The 12,404-nt window shown below is 35.3% G+C and overlaps 2 protein-coding genes across 2 annotated transcripts in view; one reads left to right on the top strand and one right to left on the bottom strand.

Moving 5' to 3' along the window:
- Positions 1-12,404, top strand: part of LOC146002542 (Golgi-associated PDZ and coiled-coil motif-containing protein-like) — a 136,291-nt gene that overhangs the window by 43,772 nt on the left and 80,115 nt on the right. The window lies entirely within an intron of this gene.
- The window catches only part of LOC146002620 (uncharacterized), a 55,209-nt gene that overhangs the window by 10,468 nt on the left and 32,337 nt on the right, over positions 1-12,404 (bottom strand). The window contains exons 3-5 of the mRNA XM_083140583.1: positions 7,989-8,165; positions 6,120-6,290; positions 1,275-1,649 (exon numbers count right to left, since the gene is read on the bottom strand). Of these exons, the coding sequence (XP_082996709.1) occupies positions 1,275-1,649; positions 6,120-6,290; positions 7,989-8,165 (723 nt within the window). The remainder of the gene's footprint in view (positions 1-1,274; positions 1,650-6,119; positions 6,291-7,988; positions 8,166-12,404) is intronic.

Raw genomic sequence — 12,404 nt, 5'->3', positions numbered from 1 at the left:
ATTTCATCCCATGCAAATATATAGTTAAACATGTTAACTCCCACATGAGTTGTATTTAACCTAGGGCCTCATGAAGCGTATTTAACTCTCACATCTCTCTACCTTGGGAGCCTCATGGTGCACAGGCAACTTGCGCTACCATGCTATAACATACATGTTATGTGAAGAGTAAACCCGTGGACAAAATTCTGCAGATGCTTCGTGAAAATCTTATGTAGTGATGCTGTAATTTTTTATAATTAATACAAACAATTGTTTTTATAATTAATACAAACAATCGTTTTTATAATTAATACAAACAATCGTTTTTATAATTAATACAAACAAGCGTGAATAGATGTACATTAACTTAAAAAACGAGGGCATGTTCTATACACGCACGCACATTATACACACGTAAATACGGTATATTGATATAATGACCATGGAATGGATTTATTTGTAGTAAAAATGTGCTAAGTTATTTTCACCAAAATATGGAGTTAAAATTGTAAAAATTTACCTTTTAATAATGTAAGCCACTACACGAGTTACATAAAATACAACTATTTCCGTACCATGATTGTCTTGAAGTGAAAACAGATGAGAAGTGAATGCCTTACGTGTGCCAGAAAATCGTTGCAACTAGTAGTGAGGGTGAGGTTAGCAATGGGCTGCTCGACTTGTGACTCTTCCAACATTGGCAAAATTACGTTTGTAACAACCAGGAGCCGATGCTTGTGCCTCATTCTCTATTGTTGACAATTGTAAATAAAGAAGAATTTCAAGTGTTTTACAAAAGCAAAAGCAAACAGTTGGGAGGTGTAAAATTGTATATATATATTCAGATGACAGAAAACTTGGAATTAACACAATTGGAGGGTATATAAAAAGGTAACCTTATGTTTGTTTAACGTCACTTTGGACTTTGTCAGTTATTCGCAAGAAATTCACCCATCTCTTTCGGTCACACGGGAACTTGTAGTTATTGTGCGAATATGGAGCATATGTTGAGAAATGTCCTTAAATATTGAAATAATATGTAAAAATAACTAAAATATGTAAAATATGAACCAAAACCTAATATATGCAAACAATCTCTTTAAAAAAGCTGAATTTTTCGAGTCTACATGCCATAATGCGCAAGGATAATACAAAAAATAGCTGATTTCAACTTCAGACATAAATATGCATTTACATATAAATCCATTCCCTGATAATAACAATAGCTGGCTCAGTGACCAAGCATGTTAAGTAAATAAACGATGAAAAAGTTAATAGAAAACATGTCATACCTCTATTTTCTGAAGTTTCATTTGAACATTGGTGAAGTCGTTGATTTTTCCAATTCGAGTTATATTTTCAAGTTGATGCTGATATTGTGTTAACACGTGTTGCATAGATTCAAGGCTGGTATTAGTTTGTGCTATAATTTGGTCACTCTTTTCTTCAACATCTTTCATTTGCGATTTAATTTCATCAACTCCTGTAGCCACTTCAAGTACTTCACTTTCCAGTTCTTGTATCCTTTCAGATAACTCTGTAATCTTTTCACTTGAAGTGGATGTGTGCTCGTTCATGGCCTCTTCCATGTGATCCAAGTTGCTCCCCATTGCTGTCTGTTTGTCAGTTATTCTTCCTACTGCTTTCGACAAAGATTCTATGCTGGACTAAAATGAAAATGGTTGTCAAGTTACTGTTGTATGAGGCATAAAAATAACCTAACTCTTTACTGATGATGTATTCATAGTCATCAGTTTGAAACAAGAGAAGAAATTACCATATTTACCAAATGCATTCTTTCCTAGTTTCAATACATAAGTTATTTGTTGAAAGTAGACCTGTATATTACTTTATATTTGAAATACTGTAAATTTATTATATTATTCAGTGATAAAGCATTTTCCTCAAAAATTTCTTATATGCCGGCAAATACGGTAAATATCGTGCCCAGTGTCAATTCTTTTAAAAATTAAATGAATCCACAAGATGACTGCTGAAATCTCACTTATTGCAGTTCGAAGAAAAAATATCTGTAACTTATTACACAATGTAAACATTACTGTTGAGTCAGGAAACGGCGAACGATGATGATGACTGATAAATAAGTTTGTTTCTAATATTCTATCCAAATATTGTGTTTGGTTGTTGATATGTTGCTTTTCCCCCATTCACCACACAGTCAGAAAGTTCCCTCTTAGCCTCTCACTTTTGGTGATGCTAAAGTTGCTTGGCAGATCTTAGTCCATGAAGGGCTGTTGCATCGTGGAATCTAGTTTAAAAGAATCACTTGTTACCAGGCACAAGGGGAAAATGATTGCCGTCAAACTATAAATAGCAAATATATTTCAAATCATATAATAATTTTATTTTTTCTTTTATGTACGTAGTGCTTGAATTATTTCCCTTGTAGTTTATGGCTGTTTCAAGCATATAAACATAATTTTTGTTGTATATAACTTTATCATTAATCAAACTAAAAATAATGACTGATAAAGGGAGCATGTGTTCTGAAACATTACAACATAAATTGTGTTTATGTGCTTGTAAATGCTGTAAACTACAAGAGAAATAATGACTTTTGAAAGAAATAAAGAAAACCAAAACATTTTCTACATACTTGGAGAGTGTTTTGGATAATTTGAAATTCATGAGTACATTAGTAGATTACAAGGTTTAAGACTTGTGATCATTGCTCAATCTTTGAGGTCTGTTTTACAAACATGGTTTTCAACCATATCTTGATCTGCCATATCAAAATCTCGATTTAAACATTGTTTAAATTTAACAAATATGAATTTTTTTACTATCTCTAAGTTAATTACCAGATTTTGTGGAACTATAATAATTATAACTAATACAAGTGACAAATGAAACTATAAAGCAAGATGAACCATGGAAGTCATGGCAAATTATTTATATTAATAGTTCAAACAATAATAATTATAATATGATAGAGATGCATACTTCAAACAATACCATGTAATAGAAAAATTAACATAGTACACTCCGCGGAAAAAAAAGAATCGCCCCTAGTAATAAAGTGTAAAAAAATTTCTTTCGAGCATTATTTCTTCATGTGTGGATTTACTTCAACAATGTAATATTTACAACAGTTAGTGTGTGATATTTTAAAGTACATACTATGCAGATGAAGGAGGGAGTTCTTACATTTTCGTACATTTTTACACATTATTATTATTACTATTGTGATCCAAATTACGTTAATTCTTTGTTATATTTTTTATTGCAAATTTAGAGTATATAACATTTTTCAAGAAATAACTAATCAATTGTGGAAGGCAATAAAGTCCATAAAGCTTAACAATTTAATCAACTAACTGCTTTCTTTGTTGATTTCTTCATTAAAATATCAGAAAATATTAAAATTATGTACAGTATGTACAGTGGTCAAAATAATACAAAAAAATAAAACATACTGCTTGAAACAAAATATTAGATTTTATCACTAGGGGGTGATTCTTTTTTGCGGCGGAGTGTAGTATGTAACCCATGCTCTTTCATAACATTAGAATTAGTCAGCAATGTGAACAGCTATATGTAATAATGTAAACTGCTTGAATTAATTGCATATGCGAAGAACGAACTTTTCCCCCAGCTTTCAACATAGTTAGTCTGTTTGATGTTTGGAAGCAGCACCGTACAGTGAATTTTCTTCAGGGATCAGATTGCTCTGGTTTCTCTCTCCAATACACAAAGGGGAGGATAGTTAGTAATAATTATATTCAGAAGCTGTTACTCAGGATAGAGATTTGTAGGGAGTAAGTAAGAGTTTTAAAGAAGGGATGATTTATAGTTGTCGTAGAGTATTGGGGAAGTACAAAATTTATGGGGACATCATCAGGATGTCATGTTGTGTGTCCTTTCGACATCCATGTGTAATTCCTCAGTCTCCTGAAGATGTCTATGCAAAACTGGCAAAACATCAGACATGGTTCCTGGTCAACTAAGACAGGTTCTTTACAGTACATGCTGTAGGAAGATATTTTAGTGAAGGCAGACTTTCATATTATGTTGTGGATTGATCTTATACATTAGAGTACTACATGGAATAATTTCCGCTCACTTGCACTCATTCGAATCTCCCATACTAGAGCATGTGTTTACAATGGAATATCATTTTAATGTGACAATAATCGTAGATACATATACAGTTTGTAAAAAAAATAATAGCTACACATCATCCGCACAGCAGTTTTCATGAATATCAGTATGTAACACCAGTATATAAAAAGCAGATGAAGGCAGAATACTATTGGGTTTTATGGAACGTCTTTGCCCATGAGCGCTGCTAGTCACTTGTTTCTGTATTGTTAATACACCCTCCAGATGGTGCTGAAATCGTACAACCATTCAGTTTCTTAGAAAGCAGGTGCTGTGAAAGCGTAAGAAGTCTGTGTGATGAGCCTTTCTTATCGGCTTTAACTGACCGTGTGGTGACTTTTTATTGTTTGTGCAGTGACTGCGTATTGTTTCAACAGTGTTGCGTGATAGTATTATTGCTGTCTGGACACTGTGAATGAGCCAAAATGGGTAAAAAAATGTGACATTTCTCCTCGTAAGCAAATCCCTGAGACAGATTGGTGGAATACTAAAATTCATCATTCACCAGCAGGCAGAGAATGAATATCACAAATCGTCTCTCCGACAACTTTGCGGCAGAAGAAAGAAAACATCACCTATGGCAGATCGCAAAAGAAAACAACAGCATTGAAGAATCGAGGACTGAGTTCCTGCCAAATTGCGTCTGTTCTGCGAACGGACCTTAGAATTGATCTCAGTCATACCAGTGTAGTGTCTCAATTGCGAGAAATGAGTATTACCAAATAAAACCGCGTAAGAAGCCGCAGCTGACACAGGCCCACAGGACAGCAAGACATGAGTTTGTGAGCCGATATGCAAGCTGGGCTGAGGATGACTGGAAAGACGTGATTTTCTCAGATGAAAAGAAATTTAGAATTCTAGGAAACGATGCAGGTGTGAAGTTGTGGTTAAGAAAGGGCGAGGAACTTCAAAATGATTGTATTTCTGAGACAGAAATTCTCTGGGGGAGTAATGGTATGGGCTTGCTTTACAGCTAAAGGTGTCGGAAGGATTGAGATATGTGAAGGATCAGTTGATTCTCGAAAATATCTACATATTCTACAGCACAAGGTACTGGTAAAGCCAGAGATCACTTTTCTGGGTCAAATATGGACTACTTTATCTACCAGGATGACACTCCATCATGTCATCATTCACGAATGGTTAATCAGTGGTTCAAGGACATGGATATTCCGAGACTTCGTTGGCCACCTAATTCCCCTGATGTGATTCCCATTAAAAATCTGTGGGCCATTATGAGTAGAAAACTGTGCAACAAGACATTTTCGAGTAGGGTGAAACTCATAGCACAGATCGTCAGGGTTTGGTTTCATGAAATCGAGGTTGAAGTTTGCCGTAATCTTGTTGCAAGCATGCCTCGACATTGGCTGCGTTGAAGGGAGCCAGGAGGGAGGGAGGAGGGCTACCAAATACTAGTGAACTGTTTTGTATCTGTTGGTAAACCAAATGTTGGTTTACCGTGTGTATTACAAGCAAATCACTCCTGATGATTTTCAGTTGATGTTTTAATGTTTATTTGCAATTTTTAAATTACACCATATCATTGTATTATTGTTGACTACATGCGTAACTACATATACAATGCATACAAATTCAATATCACATGTTTATTTGTTTCAAATTGTGGTGTAAATGAGGAGATTGTAATGGCCATTGACAATATGCATTGTACTGTGATCAAAAATTCGTGTCAGCCTTCATTCTGGTTAATATATCATTTGTAAACCGTGTTCGTGCAAGTGTCGCAATTTTTCTTTACAAACTGTATATAAAATATCCATCCTGGAAGTTTCAGCGCATAATCATCTATTTGATTTTCACATGTTGGTAAGAGAGACTAAACTACATTTTTACATGGAGACTGTGACAATGTTCACTTAAGTTTTAACGTCACTGTGTCTTTCACCTCACAATCCATATTTGAGGGTGTACTACCACAGACAAATTACAGTTCTACATGTACTACTGAGCTTCGGCCATATACCGCTCATTTTGCCTGTTCGAGCATACTTTACCTGTATTTCTGAAGTGGAAGTTTCAATCTTTGTGTTCATTTTTGCAGATCCAAGTTCCATCCTCGTTTCCATGTAGCTCATTCTGTAATTCATACGTTCATACAGGGACTCTATTTTGTGATTTAACTGGTCTTTTGAAAAATCTTCTTTCATTTGCCTCCCATTGATCGCCTAGAAAAGCAATTCAGTACAGAATATAACTGCGATTAAATTACATTTTGAAATTGAATTTCTTTTGCCCATAAGGAGGGTGCAAAACTGGATGATTATATTAATTATATGATCGGGACAGAAAATCTTATATCATGAAGTTGTTGCCCTTCTTTCTTGTCTTTCTAGCTCATGAAAGAGCATGCCTTATCTGTTAAAGGCTAAGATTTATCTAAATTTCCTGCAGACATATTCTCTTATATACACATGTAGCAGCACAAGAAAAACACATAAAATCCCATAGGAACTAATTTATTAACCCACTAGCTCTTCATTTCTTGTGTTCATTGGTAACAAAAAAAAAAAAAGTGCTCTTCTTGCATGTATGCATGGCATTATAATATGTACTTATTGAGCTGTGATTTCTACAATGTGAGAAAACTGTTTTTGTAGATCCTGTGTGGTTTCTTTATCAAACTTTTACTTCAAAACCAGAAAAATTAATGATAGATAAAGGTAAGGTGCATTCAGTTTATTACTGAAAAAGAAAGTATTAAAGTGATTGTTTCTGCCTTTATATCTTAGTAGCTAAAATAGAATGGTTTAAAAAAAATACTCATATTGCTTTTGAGTGTATATGCCAAAAGTAACAGTTTTCTGTTATTATGCTTCCAAAAGTAACTGCTTACTGCCAAATGTAATGGTTTTCTGTTACTATGCTTCCAAAAGTAATGGTTTACTGCCAAAAGTAATGGTTTTCTGTTACTATTCTTCCAAAAGTAACGATTTACTGCCAAAAGTAACGGTTTTCTGTTATGTGCACAGAATCTAACTACTTGATTTTGAGATATCTCTCTTTCGGTATGAATTAGTACATTTTCCTTATCATTTATTTTAATTTTATTGTAACTTTTTTTTTTAAATTTCTCCCCAGAAATTCTAAAAATGCAACGTGCATCCAGAGTTCTAAAGATGCAACCACAATTTTGAAAATTAACGTTTCTCATTAGCTTTGCAATCTGGAAATTCTACTAATAGAAATGCTTGACTCGTTTGAGTAAGTTGACCTAACAGAGTGATTAGACCATTTTAAAGACAAACCTTGATTTTTTTTTTTTGCTCTTGTTCTGACAGGAGGAATAAGAAAGCCATTTTTACCATTAATGTCGTATTTGTTCAACTTGATCTTCACAATATTTTCCAATAAGGGGCATTCCAGCCTTATGCGTGTGACATTTTACACACAAAATGTAAGATTATAGACGTGTGATTGGATTAAAATATTCAAGTGAACTGATTTCATAGAATTGTGAAGTATTTTGTGGTGCCTGCTAACAAATGAATTGAACTTGAGTATGATAACCTAGCCTGAATGCATGAAAAGCATTAATGATAATGTGTTACGTGTGTGACGCTTTAAAAATATAGGAAAATTTGACTTCCTTTGTCTGTGAAGCATATTGGCTACAGAAGCTAATAATTTTCATTGGTGAAATATGCTAATTATATGCATTCACAAACATTTAAACTTTAATGCAATTAAAAACACTAATAATGTTCTGATTAAATCATTTTGTTACATGGTGTATGATCACTTTTCGTGGAATGCCCCATAATTATTTTCTATGTATTCCAATTATGTACTGCTGTATTCACTTTTGAGGTTTCTGCATCTATATAGATGCAGAAATAGTGATGCAGAAATTTATTTGTACCTACTTCGGCAAGTTTGTCCAGGCGTAACTCAAGCAATGCTTCTATTCGTCCAAGTTTTGTTTCTGTGGATTCCAGTCTGCGACCCAGTTGATCTAGGCTCATTTCCCATCGTGGTGCCAGTCGAACTGAATATAGAGCATCAAGGCCCCTCAATCTGTCATCTATTGATGTCAAGATAGCCTGTAATGAACAATTGTATTAAAAATGTGCAATGGTAAAAAATCACCCCCTCCCACAAAACAACATGCTGTGTGTTTTCTTTCTGTTCTTTAATTTTTAACTCGTAATTGCTTTCAACAGTGGTCCAAGTGGGCGAGGGACACTATCCTCCACATGCTTCATTGTCACTATGCTGAATCTTACAAGCACCCCCTCACACACCTAGAAATTTTTACTTCGATCACCAGCTTGTCATTCCAAATACAGCATTTTATTAACTTGTTCGATATCTTCTAAATTAGATAGAGAGAGCTGGAAAAACATTCATTTTGTAGGTCTTAGAGTAGTTTATTATTAGGGAACGGATAAATATAGTTGTTTTTTTATACCGATCGTTTGAGATATGTATTTTAGGACATGAAATCAAGTAAAATGAACACACTTTGTTGCACCTTTTTGTGAGATTAGCACATTTATCCCCATTTTCACCCCTCTTTGATGCTTCAGCACCTGTTTCTTTCCTCTTCCTCTTCTTTCATGTTTTGTTAAAATGTTGGTTAGAAAAATAAATGATTTTTACTCTTCTTGATCAGCTACATAAAATCCTATAGTCTCATTTTGTATAGCAGAAAAAGAACTATAAAATGGTATAATATAAATTATATGTAGCTGTTTACTAATTATGTTATTTGCTACAGTGTTGAATAAAGAATGGTAATGTAACTGGTTTAGACCTGAATAAAGGTATTTTATCAGCACATTGAAAACATTTTCAGAACCTCTTTTTCGCTTTCCCGACCATAATTTTGCACCTTAAATTACGTTCCCTAGACGAAATATTGAAAATATTTGAAAACCTTGTAGCTAGATGCTCATTCCATACATTCGCAGAGTTGGGTGAAGGTAATTTTTTATTTTAAGGCATTTTTTCCCTATAAATACAGCGGTACAGTCATTATTTGTGGAGGAGTTCAGTCACTTATCCACACATCCCCTGCCACCGCTCATAATTTTCCACAAAGGCTAAATTCCCTCCTACACCATCCTACATACGAACTTACTCTAGATGATGGAAAATTCTAGATAAACCCCTGGCGGATTTTCTTTCCAGAATTCTGGAATTAATTCCTCCCCTGAAAGGAAAATTGCATTCAACAAACTACGAATATATCGAGGAGGTCTAGCCACTAAATATGAAGGGGTTTGGGTTCAGTGATGTGTCCAGGATTTTCGTAAAGGGGAGGGGGTACATCTTTTCAGTAGTCAGCCCCACTGTGCGAATCAAGTTTTCTGCTTTGGGGGCCCGCTTAGGGGTGTATTTGTGATTTCAATTCGTTTTTTTTTTTGGGGGGGTATGCAAATTTTGTGTATGTTACCAACCATTAAACTAAGCCCCGCGACAGGTTAAGTTTGCAGCAGGTTTTATGTATTAATCCGCGTGAGAACGACACTCTGCATCTCCCGCGCCAGTCTTGCCTCAACCACCGAGCTGTTCATATTATATATGCAAAAAGTTGCTGCAAACTTACCCTGTCGCGGGGATTAAATTATTGCGTGGCGGTTCTTAGAACATTGGTTCTAACCTACTTATGACATTCAAACGTAATTTGGAAACAGTATGTGTTTACATTCTCGGAAAACCCAAACTTAAGTGAAAAACAGCCTACTGTTGTCTCGCCTCGATGAGTTGTTCAGTTTAGCGCCTAAAGTGGAAAATATTTGATGGGGGAATGTTTGATCGCGCCTTTAGGTGGTTTTACATGGTGACAATGAGACAGCTGGGGGAATACATTTGGCGAAGATTTGGCTAGCATCCATCCTCCCAATTCGAGCACTGGCTCAGTTGCAGAATGGTGTCCTTTTTCAGTCCACAAAGCTGCATACTTTTTCACAGAGATATCTTTGATGACTGGACTATTAATGGATGTTTGTTACATAGTTAAGAAATAATATATGCTTTCAAATCCATTTTGTTTGAGTGGATAAACATCCCTGGCAGGGATAAAAATAATTTTCTTTTGCTGTGGATATTTTTTTTTTGTGTGGTGGCAGGGAATGTAAAACTCTTTCACAATCCCACTACAAGGCTCTCCCTTCTACAGCGGTCTCTTTTCTACAGGCTTACTCGCTCATATAATAATCTGCCTCCAAATGTTGACATATTCTTGTCAGAGCACAGTTTCAGAAAATTGTTAACAATGTAACCCTATGTGCAGGGGCGGCGCGAGGGGTGCTTGACCGCCCCTTAATTTTTTCCGCACCCCCCTACGTTCAACTGAAAACACTAACCCTTAGAGTGTCATATTATGTCATGTCATATTGAGCGCCGAATTGAAAGTACTGAAGTAAGACGTTATTATTGTATGCAACAACCTACAGCTTAATGTTAGTTTTTCCTTTTTCTTTTTTGCATTGTTGATAAACGGTGTTTATTTTCCGCCTACTTGTTCTTCCTCACACTGGAGCACAAATTTTAGCTGCTTTCAAGGTATCACCAAGTCGTGCTCGGGAAATTATTTATTCTGAGTTGTAACATGAAGGGTAGTTTTCTTGTTAATACGTTCTGTGTATTTGTTCCACGTAACATGTCTAGTAAACGTACCATTTCAGGGTTTTTCAAAACCCGTTAGGAAGAGGCCCAATGTTCACGAAGAAACTTTACAGTTCGTTGTTGGGGATTGTGCGGTAGAAGGGATATTAACGAAGACGAAATCACTGTGCACTTTGAGTTTTGTCCTGAAGTGTCTATATATTTTGTATCTCCATGGGTTACATTGAAAAGGTTAAAAAATTGTGTTTTTAGACAAGGATAATTTCATTTTGTATTTCACTACATAGTTCAATGTGACTGCAACGTATATCTGAATGTTTACACTGTATGGCCACTTTCTTGGAGTATGAGACTTAAGGGCAAGGGGGCACAGCCTCCCTGGAAAATGAATGTCAATCTAAAGTTATTACTAGGGAACGGAACTTTATGTGCTAAAAAACTCAGAAATATTTATTTCTTTATGTGTCATAAATGTTGAAAATATGTGACAAAAACAGGAAAATATGTGACAAAAATAAAAGCCATTTGGTAACAAGAAGAAAATATTACATGCATTTTAAACACCTGAAATCAGTTTCTAAATGCTTACCTCTTAGTGAGCTATTTCTTGGAAGAGTTGCAGTGGATCACCATAGTTTTTCCACATTCTCTATTGTAAATCTGTGACGATTATCTCTAAAGAAACATCTTATATTGTGAGAAAGATCGATCCACGTCACAAAAACAATTCTTGCAGATTTAAAGCACGAAATGCCACCAACGCTGAAGTTTTCCAAAGCTTCCTCTTCCTCTACTTCACCTTGCAAAACACGTGGAATTTGTCACACAGTTTGAAAACCGTGGGTTTTCCCAAACAATTTCTGTACATTTACACATTAGCACTTGAGAGTTAGATCCAGTTGGGGTAATATTTTCCCCCATTAGGTTCATAGGCGAGGCGCCAGAAGTCTGCCAGCGAGCGTGTTCAAAGACAAAACAAACCTAGCACTCTCGATATGAAAGAGGTGCGGAGAATAAACATTTTTCCTTCGAGGATTTTGAGGTAGCTAAAGTCAATGAGCGATTTTATGTATTTAAAATGAAAATTCGCAACATATGTATTTGCATACGGAAAACTGAAAAATATGTGTTTTTAAGTAAAATAAAATTTGCTGTCTTGACATATAAGCCTATGATCACAATTTTTTGCAAAAATGAGGGTCTCTATCTTATCGCAGAAAAAACATTTATTTACCTAAAGTTCCGTTCCCTAGTAATTACATTTCACACATACAATTTCATTTCAGTCAGTAATTTATGTTAATCAGTGGCGGCGATTAGGGTGCAGTTGCCCCCCGCTTTTTGCTATTTTTGCCCCGCACTATGCTAAACCTTATCTACCAAGGGAAAGTAAACTGTCCTTGCCCCCCCCCCCATCTCCCCCAGTTTTGAAAAGTTGCATGTGTGTTTCATGTTTTACTTTCAGTATCGCACCCCCTAAATTTCTTTCCGCACCTCCTCAGCACCCATAGATGATTAATCCTGGCACCGCCGCTGCCTGTGTGTAATCTTATTTTTTTCTTTGTTTTTATTATTGTTGTTTTCCTGCTGTTACTGTTTCAGTATAAAACGGTCATTCTGTTCTGTATCTGAAACTTTTGGTATTATAAATAAATAAGTAAGGTTGTTCAGTTTCAGAATGGTGTCCTCCTCTAATTCACAAAGGTTTT

This window comes from Lepisma saccharinum, chromosome 18 (assembly GCF_977018435.1).
Source record: "Lepisma saccharinum chromosome 18, izLepSacc3.1, whole genome shotgun sequence".
In the NCBI taxonomy this organism is placed as follows: Eukaryota; Metazoa; Arthropoda; class Insecta; order Zygentoma; family Lepismatidae; genus Lepisma; species Lepisma saccharinum.
Note: the sequence above shows the minus strand (reverse complement) of the source record. Positions and strands in the feature narration are given on the sequence as shown.